This window comes from Rhynchophorus ferrugineus, unplaced genomic scaffold (genome assembly GCF_030347505.1).
Source record: "Rhynchophorus ferrugineus isolate W39M unplaced genomic scaffold, kcgeb_rfMv2 rfM1, whole genome shotgun sequence".
In the NCBI taxonomy this organism is placed as follows: domain Eukaryota; kingdom Metazoa; phylum Arthropoda; class Insecta; order Coleoptera; family Curculionidae; genus Rhynchophorus; species Rhynchophorus ferrugineus.
In genome coordinates, this window is record NW_027472580.1 from 86,821,197 (window position 1) to 86,842,221 (window position 21,025).

General features: G+C 32.1%; 1 protein-coding gene across 1 annotated transcript in view; it reads left to right on the plus strand.

The window, feature by feature from the left end:
- LOC143200961 (glutamate receptor ionotropic, kainate 2) overlaps positions 1–21,025 on the plus strand; it is a 196,886-nt gene that overhangs the window by 88,416 nt on the left and 87,445 nt on the right. The window contains exons 6-8 of the mRNA XM_076411779.1: positions 12,973–13,114; positions 15,045–15,212; positions 19,617–19,637. Coding sequence (XP_076267894.1) covers positions 12,973–13,114; positions 15,045–15,212; positions 19,617–19,637 — 331 coding nt within the window. The remainder of the gene's footprint in view (positions 1–12,972; positions 13,115–15,044; positions 15,213–19,616; positions 19,638–21,025) is intronic.

Below are 21,025 nucleotides of genomic sequence, written 5' to 3' on the forward strand. Positions count from 1 at the left end.
TTAATATACAAGCAAGACGTGTACGGAATTAATACATGAGCCCGTATTTTCCAAATCTCGTACTAATGGCACTAATAATCAGTGAGAGGCAGAACATGATAATAGTCGTACTGGTATGTCATAATTGTGTTAGATAGTTACTGAAGAAAATGGACAATGGACATGTAGGAATAGTCGTCTTATCGGTCGGAATGTGTGGCTGTAGACGCGATTGTTTGTTTGAACACTCACTACTGTTCTTGTGGAAGGAATTCACATGGGAACATAAAACACTGGTTAATTAAAAACTTGTTTATTTCGATTTTAAATGCTACATGTGGTCGACGGGAGAATGGACAGGGTATTGGGATAGGTTAAGGAAGTACGGTACCGCTACGGAAGTGGTACTGTTACAAGAGGTACAGAAAAATGATATATATATATATATATATATATATATATATATATATATATATATATATATATATGTATGTATGGAATGAATAAAGAAGAAATTGCCAGAATAAAAGACTGAAAACCACACTGAAATTACATTGGCCCTATAAAGTATTTGGCACCCTAATAACGTTGCTGATGATGATGACATCCACTACATAAGGAAGAAGACAGAACTAATATAAATAATTACATTAAAAAACTTTTTTTCGCCAGTCGCTTTCAAAAATATTTCGTAATGCCTTCTTAACCGAACACAACAACAACTTGAATGCTAAATTGGTGAATACTAAGCAGGTTTCAGACCAGGTACATCTTGTCCAGAATAATTATTCATTTTAATTTTCAGAGAACAGAAACTTTATAATAAGAAAGGGGTTTGTGTATTTGTAGACTTCAAAAAGGCCTATGAATTTGTGGATCGTGAATCTATTTTCCAAATTATGGAAAAACAAGGTCTGGATTAAAAAAAACCAATGCAATTATCAGACAAACGCTGACTGGTACAAAATTCAAGGTGAAGTTTATGGGAGTAATATCGGAATACGTCGAAATTAAAACAGAAATGAGGCAAGGTGATGGACTCTACCCATTACTTTTCAATTGCGTCTTCGTAGACAAAGTAATCCAAGAGTGGCGCCAAATAAACTCTTACGCCTATAAACTTGACCAGCTAATCAAATTAGGAAAAACTAAAGAATCAGGACATAAAAACAAATAGAGATTTTAAAAGAAACAGCAGAAAAAATAGGTCTTCAAATTTCATTTCAGAAATTTATTTTATAAAATTATGAAAAATATTTTGATCGATATATATTGTATCAATAAATGTTTTTTTTTGAAGGTGAAAAATGATCACAATATATGGAAACACCTAATAGTATGACGTATGATTTTGTAATTTAAATATATGTTATATTGGTAGAAATGTTGACGTATATCCGCGTAAAGTTAAGTAATAAATCATGCCCTATCACGATACACCATCTACATAGTAACGGCAGTAAGCTACGGCAGATTATATTCAAATAGTTCCTAGTGCGCGCCAGAAATCCGTTTATAACCGCAGACAATCCAACGAATATGATTTCCATCTATTTCTCTAATGGTCCATATATTCCGCGAGCTATATAATATTGGAATTTAGTGGAGTATAGCATACGGAAGGATATTTGTCAGGAACGTTATTAGGTACCTTTCCTTCCGCAACTTAACCGTCAGATGGCTCTGATATATTGTCTGCGCTTCGCGGGAGATGCAGTATATATCCGCGCTTCCAAAGACAAATAAACCCGAAACTGTATAGGTGGTATGGAGTTGAGACTGTGTCCCTGCTCGTTATGCGGTTTTATTTATGTACGGCGTGCAGTTCTATGCTTGCATTTGGGTGAAGTGGAACTCTTAACATAATAGCACAAGTTTTTCGTGGCGGAAGACTTATTTAGGACCCAAAACAAAGGTCGTGCTGAGTATTTAGGTGGTCCAATAAAGAATTAAATCGGAATTTAATTAATTAGTTTTTTCTTTAAGTTAAAAATGCATTTCTAATATTTTTTTATCATATACACACTCTATTTTATACATGTATAGACATTCGATTCGATAACGTGAAAATCAAATGAAAAATAATATTTCAATAATAAATCTATGTGTCAAATATGATATATACCGAAATTGCGACTAAGTACCACTCGTACTAATTTTCTTAATTAATTACATATTACATTAGATATGCTTAGTAAAATCTTAATTAACAAATTAATTTATTACTGCTGTTCTGTTGTACTTGCATTAATATACAAGCAAGACGTGTACGGAATTAATACATGAGCCCGTATTTTCCAAATCTCGTACTAATGGCACTAATAATCAGTGAGAGGCAGAACATGATAATAGTCGTACTGGTATGTCATAATTGTGTTAGATAGTTACTGAAGAAAATGGACAATGGACATGTAGGAATAGTCGTCTTATCGGTCGGAATGTGTGGCTGTAGACGCGATTGTTTGTTTGAACACTCACTACTGTTCTTGTGGAAGGAATTCACATGGGAACATAAAACACTGGTTAATTAAAAACTTGTTTATTTCGATTTTAAATGCTACATGTGGTCGACGGGAGAATGGACAGGGTATTGGGATAGGTTAAGGAAGTACGGTACCGCTACGGAAGTGGTACTGTTACAAGAGGTACAGAAAAATGATATATATATATATATATATATATATATATATATATATATATATATATATATATATATATATATATATATATATATATATGTATGTATGGAATGAATAAAGAAGAAATTGCCAGAATAAAAGACTGAAAACCACACTGAAATTACATTGGCCCTATAAAGTATTTGGCACCCTAATAACGTTGCTGATGATGATGACATCCACTACATAAGGAAGAAGACAGAACTAATATAAATAATTACATTAAAAAACTTTTTTTCGCCAGTCGCTTTCAAAAATATTTCGTAATGCCTTCTTAACCGAACACAACAACAACTTGAATGCTAAATTGGTGAATACTAAGCAGGTTTCAGACCAGGTACATCTTGTCCAGAACAATTATTCATTTTAATTTTCAGAGAACAGAAACTTTATAATAAGAAAGGGGTTTGTGTATTTGTAGACTTCAAAAAGGCCTATGAATTTGTGGATCGTGAATCTATTTTCCAAATTATGGAAAAACAAGGTCTGGATTAAAAAAAACCAATGCAATTATCAGACAAACGCTGACTGGTACAAAATTCAAGGTGAAGTTTATGGGAGTAATATCGGAATACGTCGAAATTAAAACAGAAATGAGGCAAGGTGATGGACTCTACCCATTACTTTTCAATTGCGTCTTCGTAGACAAAGTAATCCAAGAGTGGCGCCAAATAAACTCTTACGCCTATAAACTTGACCAGCTAATCAAATTAGGAAAAACTAAAGAATCAGGACATAAAAACAAATAGAGATTTTAAAAGAAACAGCAGAAAAAATAGGTCTTCAAATTTCATTTCAGAAATTTATTTTATAAAATTATGAAAAATATTTTGATCGATATATATTGTATCAATAAATGTTTTTTTTTGAAGGTGAAAAATGATCACAATATATGGAAACACCTAATAGTATGACGTATGATTTTGTAATTTAAATATATGTTATATTGGTAGAAATGTTGACGTATATCCGCGTAAAGTTAAGTAATAAATCATGCCCTATCACGATACACCATCTACATAGTAACGGCAGTAAGCTACGGCAGAGTATATTCAAATAGTTCCTAGTGCGCGCCAGAAATCCGTTTATAACCGCAGACAATCCAACGAATATGATTTCCATCTATTTCTCTAATGGTCCATATATTCCGCGAGCTATATAATATTGGAATTTAGTGGAGTATAGCATACGGAAGGATATTTGTCAGGAACGTTATTAGGTACCTTTCCTTCCGCAACTTAACCGTCAGATGGCTCTGATATATTGTCTGCGCTTCGCGGGAGATGCAGTATATATCCGCGCTTCCAAAGACAAATAAACCCGAAACTGTATAGGTGGTATGGAGTTGAGACTGTGTCCCTGCTCGTTATGCGGTTTTATTTATGTACGGCGTGCAGTTCTATGCTTGCATTTGGGTGAAGTGGAACTCTTAACATAATAGCACAAGTTTTTCGTGGCGGAAGACTTATTTAGGACCCAAAACAAAGGTCGTGCTGAGTATTTAGGTGGTCCAATAAAGAATTAAATCGGAATTTAATTAATTAGTTTTTTCTTTAAGTTAAAAATGCATTTCTAATATTTTTTATCATATACACACTCTATTTTATACATGTATAGACATTCGATTCGATAACGTGAAAATCAAATGAAAAATAATATTTCAATAATAAATCTATGTGTCAAATATGATATATACGGAAATTGCGACTAAGTACCACTCGTACTAACTTTCTTAATTAATTACATATTACATTAGATATGCTTAGTAAAATCTTAATTAACAAATTAATTTATTACTACTGTTCTGTTGTACTTGCATTAATATACAAGCAAGACGTGTACGGAATTAATACATGAGCCCGTATTTTCCAAATCTCGTACTAATGGCACTAATAATCAGTGAGAGGCAGAACATGATAATAGTCGTACTGGTATGTCATAATTGTGTTAGACAGTTACTGAAGAAAATGGACAATGGACATGTAGGAATAGTCGTCTTATCGGTCGGAATGTGTGGCTGTAGACGCGATTGTTTGTTTGAAGACTCACTACTGTTCTTGTGGAAGGAATTCACATGGGAACAGAAAACACTGGTTGATTAAAAACTTGTTTATTTCGATTTTAAATGCTACATGTGGTCGACGGGAGAATGGACAGGGTATTGGGATAGGTTAAGGAAGTACGGTACCGCTACGGAAGTGGTACTGTTACAAGAGGTACAGAAAAATGAGAGAAAGAACGTCGTCGTTATGATCTTTTATAGCCGGAAACTGCATGGTACCAATCCACCACCGTTGCCAACCTTTGAACTTAATATAGGTGAATGCCTGGTGGACTAAAAGGTCGTAACGGTCGCTACAACACTCGCCCCCAAGTAAAGCTGCTGTAGAACGTACCTCCATGTGGTGCAGGTTCCTGAACACATGCAATCACGCAATCAATCGCCCAGGGACAAATATCGAGGGAGTAGCAAGACGTAGTTCGTCTGGGGGGCGTTCCAATTTAACTTAGGGTACCTATAAGTGTGGTGTATATGTATCTCGTTTCTGGCTTCTGTGGTTTTCGCCCATCGCACTAATCTCATGAGAAAACGTCGATAATGTGAAGTTGATGGGTTTCTCTCGCTATCCCTCCATGTACTTGTCGAGGACGTAGATCCCGTTAAGCTGGTTTATCCGTTAGGCATTTCGATCACATCGAGGTCGCCAATTCTAGGAATTTTCGTCTTGTCGTGGATCGGAATGTGTGGCTGTCGACTTGATTGCTTGTCTCAACGCCCACTACTATTTTTGCGGAAGGAATTCACAGGGGAACAGAAAACGGATTTCGATCGCAAATACTACATGTCGTCGACGGGAGGATTGACAGAATATTAGAATAGGTTAAGGAAGTACGCTAGCGCTATGGAAGTGGCACTGTTACAAAGGGCAGAGAAAAAAGACGTCTTTTGTCGTCGGTGGTGGAGGTCTTTGATAGTCGGGTATCGCATGGTACCAATACACCAGCGTTGCCAACCCTTTGAATTTAATATAGAAGAATACCTGGTGGCCTAAACGGTCGTAGTAGTCGATGCAGACACAATTAAATGAGCGATTCTGCAGACGTAGTGTGATCCAGAAACGAGCATCATTCCATTATGACCAGGATATAGAATATCACAAATCAATTGCAATTGAGGAATTGATCAGTGCATTCAAAGTTCGTAATATTTAAATTAGCATTGGATATGATGCCATCTAAGTGACATAACATCGTCATCAGACCTGACAAAAGACCTGGTTACCACACAAGTGGGTATTATTTTTAACGAACAAAATCTGCAAAATAGTTCAAGAAGTTCACCGGCTTAGAAATATACTTTATCCATAAAAGTCATACCATATTTTATCATGATGTCATAAAAGCTAACCTTTGAGTTGATATTATTGCTCTTTTCAGCTTGAAAATGAAATAGTGCGGATTTACAGTTAAGAATGATTGCTTTCTGGAAGTTAGAATCTGTAAAACAGTAAAAATATGTAACTAAGGTTTTTTAAATTTTTTCATTGGATACAAAACATTACAAAGCGAAGAAATAAATTTCTCTAGGTTTAGGAATAAATATAAGTCTGTTCAGATCTAACAGTTCCCCATCGCCAACACAGTTTTGTACATTAGTACGTTGTCCTGGTGAAATATGATGTTTTCTTCTTCAAGTAAGTATTCTTCTAGCAAATTTTCTCTAATTCTTCTAATTTAAAGTTTTACATGCTATTTGCCATTCCTATTGAAATAAAATATAGATACTCTAAGAGCACCAAAAAAAAAACGGAAAACTTTTGTGTGAAAAAACTTTATATGATAAATAAATCCACAAAAGACATTTCATTAAAAAGTGTTATTATAATTATATTCATAATTTTTAATTATCAAAGACACTGTCTTTACGTAAAAATGTAATTTTTTCAATAATTTTTATAATATTTAATATAAAAAAGTAATTTTGAGATAATTTTTAAGTTAGTTAATATAAATTTAAATCATTAATTAATGATATATGCGAGGTTTCGACCGATGAACTTTTGCTAATTTCAGATATTTTTGGTAAAAAAGCTGAACTTCATTAAGAAGAAGTCTCTTCTGAGCAACACTGAATTGGTGACATTACAATAATTTATAATTTGCTGGAGAGATTGATTAAAAATTAATAGTAAATAACAGTATAATATTAAATATTGTTTTATTGTTATGACATAGCTTCTATATATATTATTGCAGTTTATTGGATTTCGAGTTAGTTTCGTATTTTTGATCAATTTTATATTCATTAATTTTTTTCGATGATTCCAACTTGAGAAGCAACGAGTTCGACATTTACAAAATAGTCAGAAAATTACTTTAATAACTGCAGAACTTATGGTTTTCCTATAAAGATCAGATGATAAATACAAAGCAATGAAACGAACTTTCAATACACTAATATTCACATGTCTTAGAAATATTTTACTCTTATGGAGAATTATTTACATTATCATTACATTAAAGAAACCATTAATCCCAAGAAAACCTAGGATCCAGACTGTCTGCTTCCTAGAGTCAAACATGGGAAGGTTGAATTTTGTTTTAGGCGGAAAATTCATAGTATCCATGCGAATAAATATTTTGACATCCTCAATAATTAAGTTCTCACTATTACTAGCGTATTACTGCCAAATACTGCTACATTCAAATATGTTAATGCGCCTATACACACAGTCAAAATAGTACAGTTTAATGTGGGCTCCGAACCACGGCCCTCGACATTAAGCCTACCGATGGCGAATGATTAACTTAGAAATCATCCCAGAAGGCATCCGGTCTTACCCAGCCTGGTTACTAGCGTGATTCGGATCATTTTCCTTGTCGGGTTTTGCAGTTTTGCATAGGACAATCACATGATGCCTATGTCAGGTGTTTATATTATTCTGTCGGTCTTTTGTACATACGCATTTTATATGCTGTTGAAGAATTAATATGAAGATTGTATGGTTGGTTTAGAGGACTTTAAGTTTCATTTATTTAAAAAGAAGCTCCGCTTCATTTTTGCTTTAATTCTCGCTTATTTTTTGACATGAACAAAAATTTTATCCCTTTTTATGTCATTTGAGAAACAATAGAAATCATTCGCCGTATTAACAATATTTCTATAACCAATCGACAATAGATTCCGTCCCTAAAAATAATCTCCACTTATATTGATTATGAATAATTTATAATAATTACAATTAGCCATTTTGTTACGTATCTATAGAATGACGTGCTACAAGAGACAATACTTTTTCTGTTCTTTCTAGAGTATATTCTTATCGGAGACATTTTTCAACATACACACAGAGAGAGAAAGAGACTCGAGCGTTTACCATTGACGAACGAAAAAAATAACGAGATCGTGCGCTGCGTTTTTTATTCTTCTCCATTACGGCTTTTAATTACACCGCGCCAATTTCCAACCCGCTCCATTAGAAAATGAATAAAAATTTTCCTGCATCAAAATGGACGGGCGAGAAAAAAAAACGTTAAATTAATTTTAATTAGAGCCTTCATTGGGGGGATTTATCATCGTTAAATGGGGCGGTTGGAGACTTGTGAAGCGAGGTAATAGGGATGAGTGTTAACACTGATGCATTTTTTGTATCGTTTTTGATGGCACACTTTGGAAGGGTTACACGTGATTCCATCGTTTTAAAAAATATTGTTGTTTTTGTTAGTAAATAACCCTTATATATTTATTAACTTTAACTTTAACACATGAATATGTTGTACAAAGCCGTTTTTACAAGAGCTCGGTTCTCAACTACAGTAATTTCATTTCAACCAAGTTTAAAATTATGAGATTCGACGTCCACTAAGAGAACACGTTTTCCTTTTCTTGTTTGTAATAAAATTATTATTAAACATTATCTCTTTGACTCCAGTACTTCATCATTCTCATCAGTCCAGAGCCGGCACTTGGGTATATACTTCATAAGCAATACTCCATAGTTAGTGCCTCCAACATTCTTAACTAAATTTCACCATAGTTAGAGGTCGACTGCAGCTCTTCTAGTCTCGAATAATATTAGTATCTTATTTTTCATATCGCTTTCTATCATCTTGGTCGATATTCTTTTTTCGATGCTGTTCGCTGTCCCTTTCATTCTAAAGATCAATTTTGCCATAATAGTCTGTGAGGAAATGTCCATAGTTAAGCTAAGGCAAAATGTGCAAAAAGTCACTCAAGATATAGTAAAATAAACAGTGACTGCAAAGAAATAACCGAGAAGATATAACCAAGTCCATGATGAAATTTCGAAAGTACAAACCAAAATAACTAATAGGATAAAAAGGAAGAATATGCACTCACCAACGAAATTCTGTTAAAATTCATAGCAAAATTGGATAAAGAAGAAAAAATTATTGAATATTTTTTTGTAGAATAATAGACTTGTGGCCACAAGAACTAGAAATGACAATATATATCAGGCAAATACCAACTAAAAGCTACTTGACAAAAAAACCTTATAAAATTTAGAGCATATAATTAATATTATCAAACCATATATCCAGCTAACACCGCAAGAGAAGGAAGTGCCTTAATAATTAAAAAGAACATTTGCCACTATCAAAATGCGGGATCATTTTAATAAAAAATCAAATAACAGCAGTAATATTAAATCAAACAAATACAGGATTAAATTAGCTGCAATTTATTTCCAACCAATAGACAACTAGAAGGAAGAAAGTTCTTTGTATGTCCTAAATAACCCAGGAGAAAAAATTGAAATTGATGGTTCTTCAACGCAAAAATACAAGATAGGTCTGTGAATGATCTAAGATTTAGTTACGTGTGTTCGGGAAATTCAATTTGTCAATCAGTCTGCACTGTTCCAGAGAAAACTCCAGATCTGTTAGATTTCTTCTTAGTCGGAAGTCGAAGAAAACTTTTATCTAAATCCAGATCACATATCAGTGATTCTGACACTGAATGAAAATATAATAAGAATAGAACAAAATCGAACGTTAACAAACAAGAGAACAGACTGAAATTAAGAGTACAATTAGAGGAGTTAATTATCCGAGAAAAATCAAAGAAATGGTAGGTGAAAAACGAAAGCTACGAAAAAAAAGGTATCAAATTAGAACGCCTGGAAATAAAAATATTTTAAACAATATAACCCAAAGGTTTAAAAGGAAAATACAGCAAATTAAAAACAAATCCATAAATAACTCTCTGATAAATCTAACAGAAAACAATGAAACAGATTAGTTGCTCCGGAAATTCACCAAATGCCTAAAAGAATCATGTCTACGTACTACCTCTATCAAAAAATCAAGGCTATGATTTAGTAACAGTACAATTGCTACAAAAACCACCAAGAACAGAAATTATAAAACTCATCAACTTGAAAAATGTAGCATTTCGATTAAAATATGTCCCAAATGATTGAAAGATCGCAGAAATTATCATAACCCCCAAAAGCAGGAAAATCACGAAATGAAATAAAAGCATATAGACCTTATGTTTAAAAGAAGACACCAATTTTAGAGAGAAAAACCTAATACCGACACACCAGCTTGGGGTTTATTAACAAACATCCAACAAATGACCAGGTTCATAGAATAAGAGATGTAATTGAAAAAGATATGGTTAAGCCTTACATTGTGACCAGAATGTTTACAGTTAAATAACACGAAGTCTACTCTACAAGAAAATAAATTAAAGAAGATGTACTACAAGAAAGTGTATTGGGACTAATTCATTACATACTCTACACATATGATATACCACAAATGAAAAATACGAGGATCGCTACATTTACTGATGACACTGCGATTCTTGCTGTCGGAGACAATAGTAAAGAAGTCATACGAAATTTATAACAGGACATAATTATAACAATATAAATAATTGGACTCAAGTCTTGAAAAAAATAAGGAATGTAAATCTGTGTATGGCCACATCATGTCTAACCAGACTGCACAAGCACTAATAACAATAAAAAATATTATCATTCCATATAACAACAACAGCAAGTATCTGCGAATTTATGTTGATGCAATACTTCTCTGAAAGCAATATATAAAAAAGAGAAGGCAAAAACTGGAGTTAAATGATAGGAAAATGTATTGGTTAATTGGAAGAAAATCATAATTATTAGTACATAATAAAATGCTGCTTCCAGAACAAAGTCCTAGTATTGTAGATGCACCCAGACATTATAGGACTCATTACATACACCCAAACTTTCAGATATCGACTATCACTCAAGAAATTAAGATAATTGTAGGGGTAAAAATATTATTCAAATACTGAGCAGCAATAAAACAGCATATTTATAATACCCCATGCTAATGCAGAACATTAATAAAACTTAAAATGGTACGTTCCTTTCTCATAAAAAGCTTTTTGAGCTTGTGTTTCATAAAATAGTTTTTTCATATATTTGACGTCACCCTGTTTTCATTACGCTATAATATCACTCATATATAATTATTGCGAGCTTTACGAGTACAAAGTCGGGATAAAGCTCAAATATCACCCGAAAAGGCAAACAAAAAATATTTTTTTATTATACATTTTCTCGAAAATATAAATGTTAATGTTGACAAAGATACAAAAGAGGAAACCCGTAACGTAAAGGGCACGTCTAAAGGGGAATTTTAATTATGTTCATTAACCAGACAGACATCCGGTTACTACGAGGATATTGTAGTGATATAAAATTATATAAAGGCTCTTCTAAAATGGATCCTCTAGTTTGGTAAGCCAACAAATCGCCAGTTGTCAAGGGAGGTTACCGACGGAAACCACAGCAAGTGGATGTAATGGACTGAAAGGGAAATAATATCTGGTTTCGTTGGGATTCTACTTTAATAACGTTTTACAGCGAAAGTTGTAAATATCGTTGAAATAGTTGCGGCAAACTTTACTTTTAAAATTGCTTTAATTTTAATCGTTAAAACGTTTAACGAATTGTAAATAAAAGTAATGTTAATTCATTAAAATATTTAATTATGTTCAAATGGCGAGGTATTTAACGATCATTAACAGTGAGGTTAATTAATTTTGAACAATTGCCAGGTTATTTAAAAATTCCAAGGCACCCTTTTTACAATGATAGAACTAGAAATGAACACATTAAGAGTCTTAACATCTTTAGGGATATTTGGCTGACTTAATGGAGGTCGGACAAGATAATACATCAATTGAAAAGTCCCCGGCCTACCATAGTAAAACACATTTTTTTGGCAAAATTAGTTTTTTTATTCACCATAATTTCCTTCAAGGGTGATGCACTAATTATAGCGACCCTCCAACTTTTCCATACTATTTTTGTGGTATGATTTGCCCTTTGCTTCAAAATAGGCCTCAGTTTCGGCGATCACCTCTTCATTCGACGAAAAGTTCTTCCCAGCGAGCATTCTTTTGAGATCTGAGAACAGGAAATAGACGCTGGGGGCCAGATCTGGAGAATACGGTGGGTGAGGAAGCAATTCGAAGCCCAATTCTTCGATTTTTGCCACAGTTTTCACTGACTTGTAACACGGTGCATTATCTTGTTAAAACAGCATTTTCATTTTCCTCATATGCGGCCGATTTTCAGAGATTTCATCCTTCAAACAGTCCAATAATGCTTTGTAGTAGTCGCTGTTGATGATCCCTCCTTTTTCAAGGCAGTCACTGAAAATTATTCCATGCGCATCCCAAAATACAGACGTCATAAACTTGCCAGCCGACTGTTGCGTTTTTCCACACTTTGGAGTGGGTTCATCGTGTGCAGTCCACTCGGATGACTGTCGATTTGACTTCGGAGTGAAATGATGGGGCCATGTTTCATATCGATGCAAAAACTCGAGTTTATTACACTTGATCCTATTCCAACACTGCTCCGAATCATCAACTCATCGTTGTTTTTGGTCAAAAGTGAGCTCGCGCGGCACCTACTTTGCACAAAGCTTTCTCATACCCAAATATTTGTGAATAATATGATGTACACTTTTAGTTGAAATGTTTTCTTCGGTACCAACCCCTTTTGGGCGTCTACTGCGTTCACCGTCTTCGGTGTTGATTTCCCAACGTCTAAACTAAACATACCAATCCTGTTATATATCAAAAACATTTCTGATCGTATATTGAAAATACCGTGGAAACAAGTTTTAGTAACAAAGCGTTTCTAAATTATTCTCTTTACTCTATTATGGGAGAAACCTGACTAACTTGGTGGTCTAATTGTGGTCGAATTTCCACCACAGAGCGATCACTAGTACGTATATAGTATATATTGAGTATTAAAATAACAGTTTTTTTTCCTTTCAGGCCTTTACTAAAGCAAATTAAAAACTCGGCAGAGAGTCACATCGTCCTGGACTGCTCCACGCCGAAAATTTACGCCGTTCTGAAACAGGCGCAGCAAATCGGAATGATGAGCGACTACCACAGTTACCTCATCACGTCTTTGGTAAGTTAATTGAGAGAGCGTTCCCATTCTTTTCCCTGTCCATATTTCAGCCAATTCGGCGTAACGGCAAAGGGCCAATTCAGTTGGCAATTTCACCTGGAAATATATCAAATCCGAAAACCGTCGGAACATCAAAGGGCCGAGATTGCGCCCGCTTCTGTTGCGGAAGACGTCATAAAATGACATCAAAAACCATTAGCTTCTATTTGTTCAGCGGATAGTGGAAAGGGAGGATGTCGTAAAAGGCCCATTCTTTGCCTCCCCTTTGATACTTTTACCATTGGAACGCAGAGCGTGTGTTGGGGCGTGTTTATTGTTATCTATGTGATATAAACAAATATGTCCGATATTAACGCGAAAAGTGTTATAAAACATAACTAATTGTTATTTGAGTTTTGCTTATTTATATTTACTAGTTGTTTGCGGATTTTTTTTTATCATTTTAAGACATAAATTTTTGTTCTTAGCCAATGTTACATATTCCGATATAACCTAGCTGATAACATATATTTAATGACCTAGAAGACCAAGTCAAGCGTTGCTGGGGCTAAGGTATACATTAAATTATATTATAATAAATCACTCAATAGAGTGAATTTACTGTTTACGATTTTCTTTTAGCTGTTTTAACTGTTTTTCTGTTTTTGCTGAACACAATCTTGATTTAGTTAATTATTAGTACTGTTCTGTGGTACTTGCATTAATATACAAGCAAGACGAGTACTGGTTCAAAACATCGGTGTGTATTTCCCAAATTAATATAAAACTAATCTACTTAAGCTAATATTAAGAATATACCAAACAAGTTCGTGTAGTTTGCTTCATTTCTATCCTTCATGTGGTCCAGTAACTGTATTGCTTCCACGTTGTTGAGGTTATTTCATATTTTAAGACGAAATCTAGGATCATTTCGGATTATATATAATATATAATATATAATATATAATATATAATATATAATATATAATATATAATATATAATATATAATATATAATATATAATATATAATATATAATATATAATATATAATATATAATATATAATATATAATATATAATATATAATATATAATATATAATATATAATATATAATATATAATATATAATATATAATATATAATATATAATATATAATATATAATATATATAATATATATTATATAATATATAATATATAATATATAATATATAATATATAATATATAATATATAATATTAACCTCTTTTGGGCGTCCACTGCGTTCACCGCTTACCAATCCTTGATGGTTGATTTTCCTGAGGCAGTGTCCGGAAACTCGGCATCAAACCAAGTTTTCCTTCAACTGTATTTTTCCCTTCAAAAAGTAATATTTTATTAAATTCCTTTTTATCCATTTTTTTTCACAATAACAAAAGTTGCTTCACTCAAAATGCTATAATTCACAAACCAATAATCCGACAGCTGTCAAATCTATACACGCTAGAACTAAACTAAAAAACTACCGAAACATCGTATGGATTTAATTCTAGTAGCGCCATCTTTGTGTCAGGCTGGGGACTTATCAATTGACCTGTTATAGTAGAATTCAATATACATATAGAAAATGGATTAAATAAGGTTTTTGTTTACTTTAATGTAGTTATAAGAACGATTATTATGAACATTTTTTATTTTAAAACGTTTTTTTGTGTTAAAAATCTAAGTTTGATTTTTTTACTTTTTAGTGAGTTCCTTATTTATTTTTAAGTCGGTTCTATTTTTTTCTTAAACATATTTTATGATTAATAAATATTGTACCTATTTTTCTCTAAACATGCTCCCTCAATGTGAAATAATATAAATTCATGATAATTGACTAATATTATAATCAACTATTATCTTACCATTTCAATGTTTTGTACATATATGTATATATAAAATTATAGGATAAAGGTTTAAATTGTTTGCAGGACCTTCACGGAGTGGATCTGGAGGAATTCAAATATGGCGGCACGAACATAACCGCTTTCCGGCTGGTTGATCCGGATGGTGTAGAAGTGCGAAAAGCTGTCCGAGATTGGAATTTTCCGCCAGACAATAAGGGCAAGAAAAGCGACCTTCTACCGATCCTCTATAGGGTAAAGCATTCTCCTTTTTATTGCGCGAATATGTCGATATTTTTTTTCGCTTGTACGCTCGTGTAGACTTTTTTCTTGGTTCGATATGGTGGATCTTGCAATAAGCAACTGGTAACTGTTAGATATTGAATTTAAGGGGTTATACCGAACTAACGTAAAGAGATATCACTTGGAATAATATTGAGTATATACGCTATAAAATTATAACATGTTTTGTTCAATAAATCTAGAAATTGAGAAAGGAAGAGAGTAATAAATTTGAAAGTGCTCATATGTTAAGGAGTCTCAAAGTATAGTCTCTATTCCAAGTTTTATTGTTGACAACATCGACAGGGGCTAAAACTGAGTTGGGTAATATTCATGGCACATCTGCTGCTATATTTGCAACTGTCTGAATATGTTAATTGAGATTAAATATTGGCGTAAATCGACAATAAAATGAAAGGTCAGGTAAAAAAAAACATTATGGTACTTAACAAAACAGTTTTTGTCGAAGGTTTTACATATCTTGTTTTGCATAACAGTTGGCAAACAAAATTATTTCATACTAATTTAATATTAACGAATATTTGATTGCACTCGATATAAATACAAAATAACAATAAAGTCATTTGTAATCTCCAATAGTAATCCTATCTTAATAAAGATATTTTGTAAGTTATTACTTTCTTTTTGTTTTTTTATTAAGTTTCTGCTTGATTTTGACTTAATACTAAAGCCAAAATGTCAATCAACCCTATGCTCTTGTTACTTTACCTTCCTTCGACCAAAAGTTAGATATCCAAATTTCTGATTTATCAATTTTAAGTCCTTTAAAGCCATTAGTTCTTATAGTTTACTAGGTACCACTTTGTCAAATAAAAAACAGCATCATGGTATGGAATAAAATAGTTTTTGTTGAACGTTTTATATCTCCAGTACATTTCAAAAATATACAGACAAGTTAAAAATTATGGAAAATGAGAAACCGAATTTCTGAATGATTAAATGTACTCGTTATTTTGAGTTATAGCAAGAATAAGCGAATACGAAATTCAAGAAAACCATACCAAAATATCGTTTTTATTCCAAGAATATAGATGATCATACTTTTTCCTCTTTATGTCATTTCAGAATCATACATCTCTAGTTCTACGTACTCTCTAACTGTTTAGTGTATATTTATAAAACCAAACTGATCGGTTAGTATTATATTTTCTCACTCTCTCATTATTTTTAGAAGGTAAAATTAATTTATTTATTATTATAATAATTCATCATTAGTATAAACTTTAAATCGATTTATATTATTTCTGTAGCGTAAAATATTTTAAAAGATCTAGGAAAATGCTAAAAGTTGACAAAAGACATTCTAATCAATCGAAAAATACAATGGAACCTCAAGACAAATGAAACTGTAATGCTGAAACTAGATCGTTCTTTTAATCTAGATCTTTTAATCAGCGATATATAAAAAGCAGTACCAATGTAAGCAACTGTCAAACAACTTAACCTGATTGTTAAACTCGACTGCTTGACATTTGTTTTCATAAAATAACAGTTTTATATGTAATATTATTAATTAATTTATTGTACATAGACAATATTTGTTTGATTTGCAGAAATGTGATGCCCAAGCCCATTAAATCGTCTTAAAACTTTATAGGGGTCCCTCTCCGTCATATTATACTTGTCAGTTTTGATTTAAATGATTTAAAAGGGATTATTTTGATGCTAATGAAAATGAACAGTCTCAAAAGAGCAGACCAAAACAGTTAACTATTTATCGAAAAAACAGCTCAAGCTTCTAATAAGACTTCAGACAGTCAAAGAGTTGATGAATGAATTGTTTGCATGAGATGGAAAAATCTAAAAGACGAAAATATGTTTCACCTCGACAGCGAAGTGAAATATTCGCAAGCTTGTTGTAGGGAAAACGATCATAAATCCTCCATCTCCTATATGACAACATTCGGTGATAAGTAGCAAAAGTAGTGAAGAATACAATGTTACAGCCGGAATGGCAAAATCTGCCTCACCCATCGTATACTCCAGACATATCATCTTCTGACTATCACTTGCTCAGATCGATGCAGCATAGTTTAGCTGGCACACGGTTTCGAAATGCTGATAACGTACGAAAATGGTTGGGAAAATATTTTGATTAACTTATATTGTATGAATCTTATTCAGCAGATACTTTTTTAATATAAAAAAATGTTTAGGTGTCTAATTAGAGTATTACATTACATAAACAGGAACATGACGAAATATAATAGTTGTATAAAATGATATCAATCAGCCACTAAATAGCTCGTTGCCTAATACATGAAAGCCTATATAAGAATATGCAAAGTCCCCATTCTTATGGAAGTATCTGAAAATAAAACTAAGAATAATAAGGAATTCAAATATTGACAAAAAGTGGGAACAACTGATGACTACCAAAATGATACTTCATATGTCCAATAGCGAAAGTCGTCAAAATTGATTTACAACTCTTAGATTTAAGCTAAGAATTATGGGTTTATGTTCAATGCCCTTCGGTATAGCCCCTTAATTTTTTAGATCTCGCAAATTCTCGGTCATCATCCGGCGGCAAATGTACGTGTTCCCATTATTTTTGCAAAAAAAAAACGCCAGGGACTGGGAAATCCGGTTTCCATGACGAACGCATTTGTAAAACGCTCCTCGATGGACGCCAATACTGAGTCGTTTGATAAATAGAGCGGAGCAGCGATAGGAATCAATTCAGTTTCGATGGCGATTCAACTCTAATTTTAATATTCATCAAGTGCGTAGCGATATTTATGCAAAACGGTAGACATAATTTATTATTTATTTTATCGATTCAATGTGATTCTTGATGTGTTATCACGTGTGATCAGTCAATTAATCAGAATTGTTGTCTGGAACTGTAATTTGCAGATATAGTCGGTTCAATAAAATGGTGAACTTACGTTATTTAAATGATGTTAAGTAAATGTATATGTATAATATTGTCAAATATAATTTATTTTAACATTACAGCATATCTAATGCAATATTATTGAAAGAATTATTATTAAACTACAAGTAATTATACAGTCATAATATTGTGTAGGTTAGGGTTGTGTTTTATTACATGTTCATTGTACTGTTTTCCTCTATGAGGTAGATTTCTAGGCTCGCTTTTAAGTAGTATTCCCTGGAGACTTAATACACCTAATTAACAATTCTATAGCCAAGTAGTATAGGTTATTTTCATTAAAAAGCATATTTACCTTTTACGTTTAGTTCTTGTTTCCTTTGGTGCAATAAAGTTGTTTGCAAAGTAATTTTGATATCATTGTATTTCATCTTAGATTATTCTCTTGCTACCTGTATACATTTTTCGGGATAAAACTAGATTTAGTCACTGCATTATCCGTAATGCATTTCTGCAAAACAGTTAAAATTATTTCTCTCATCATACATTTTAACTAAATGCTCATATATATTTTGAACAACTACACACATATCTATGCACATAAGTCTTTCACACTCTACAAAACGATTTCCTGCAGTTATCGTATATTGATTATATACCCACCTTTAATTGTTGCCACTCTCATCACCCTATCTTGGAAATTGTCAGCATTATGCTAACAGCATATAACTAAGCTGTTAATTTCCAATCTATGTCATACTTGTTCATCATTCCATCATTTGTCAATTTCTTTTTCAATGTGTCTATGGAACACAGCGTTTTCCGGTTTATAACCTTGACAACCTGGCGATTTTCTTAACAACCTTGACAACCGGCTGATTCAGTTACATGTTCGAACGTATCGGACAGCATTCTGTCTCTTTTTAACTAGAATGAAATGAGAAAAAAACGAGTTTACAAATTGCGATAGGTAATACATTAAACAACTTGATGACGTAAGTTCACTTTTATTTTGAATAGACTCTACGCATGAGGCAAAATATAGGATTTTATTTAACTCATATTATACTTCTCCAAGTCCTCAAAACCTATAGTACGACTTGAATTCACTAATTAATATTTTTCCACACCAGTGTCTTATCTATTTATATTTCCCTGTTCTTATTCGTCTTAAGCAAGTATGCATTTTATGGTTCAAGCCACAATAATATTGAAGTGTTTTTCGTTGATATTGAGGGGTATATATAGAAATATAAGTGTTCGAAATATGAAACCTAAGCATAACAAATGACTAAAGAACATTAAAAACACGTTGTTGTTACGTGTTTCTTTTGTTTAACACTATTACAAATAAATATTAAGCCCTTAGAATATAAATTACCCTTAAAGGTCATTGAAGTTTTTGTAGCATATTCAATATTTATTTATCCAGTATTTCTTTTATTAGTACAGAAATTAATTAAGATATTGTAATATTAATATTAATTATGATTTTAACTTTTGTTTTGCTTCCTTAGGATAATGGAACATTTGTAAAGGTAAGATATAAATCAATAATAAGTTAGTATTATTATATATTTACTATTCATACTATTTTGACAAAATAATCTGTGAATTAATTTTTTTTTAATATAACATCTTTCTCAATACAATCTCAATTATAAACTAATTTATGAATGCTTTCGTTTTGTAATTTAATCAAGTAACAAGTAAAACGAGTGAAGAATAAGTACATCAGAGTGTATTTTTCAAATTAAACTCGACAGATTTTATTAAAAGTGGTACTAATACTTTTCGTAGTTTCAAACTTTTTTTTGCGGTGCGTTGTCGAGTAGTTGTATTGCTTCCACGTCGCTGTTAATTGGTAACCTTCTTTTGAAATTTACAGCAAAATCTTGGATAAATTTGATTTTATTGTTGAGTTGCTCGTTAAATACGTGGTGACAAGTACTGGTAATTAATCGAGGAACGTTGTTTTGGCAGCGTCGGGTTACTAGTGGTTTGATAGCTTAGTGAAACCCCATAAGTTCCACGGTTGTTGTCACTTTACCTGCCTGTTTCTGGTTGACTAACAGGTATATTACCTATTGAGGGTTTTATTATCAAAAACTAACTAAAAAGAATTGAAATTACAAATGAACTGAATCAATTTGTGTTGCCCTTTTTTTCTTTTCGGATTTCAGATCTACAAGAGTGATATAAGCAAATAAATAGCAACCTATTGTGATTATTAACAATATTAAACTCTTTTAACAATATATATATATATATATATATATATATATATATATATATATATATATATATATATATATATATATATATATATATATATATATATATATATATAGTTATCCTTTGTTAACTGCGACGTAAGCCTGGAATATTATAACATAAGTAGCACTTCTACAGTATTACTGTGCTGAACTCTACCATATAGAAATGTTATTTTTATATCAGACTTCTTTGAGTCCAGACTTTGATCCAAAATAATTTTCATTTCTTTATTATCCTAATTATTTAAAATTATAACGATTCATAAACAGTAACGTACTATAGCTACACTCAGTAACTATCGGCTATCATTCTGTTAACAAAGCTGTACAAAATCAAATATATGTCGGGATGGTGTAATTTTGATCAGACAGTCAATACGTTTAATAAAGAGGATCATGAGGCAAAGCCTACATTATGCAATACAAATAAGGCTCTAATATAATCTAGATTTAGTGGCTTCTTAATAAATAAACAAATTAATTAAAAAATGTCAACTATTAGTACATTAATTTGATATAAAAATCCTAAAAAAATTGTCGTTATAAAACTATAATAAGAAAAAATCTAGAAAATAGGGTTGGTATCACTATGTAATCTATTTAAAAATGTTCCATTCTTTTGAAAAAAATCGAACAAAAAAACTTAGGTT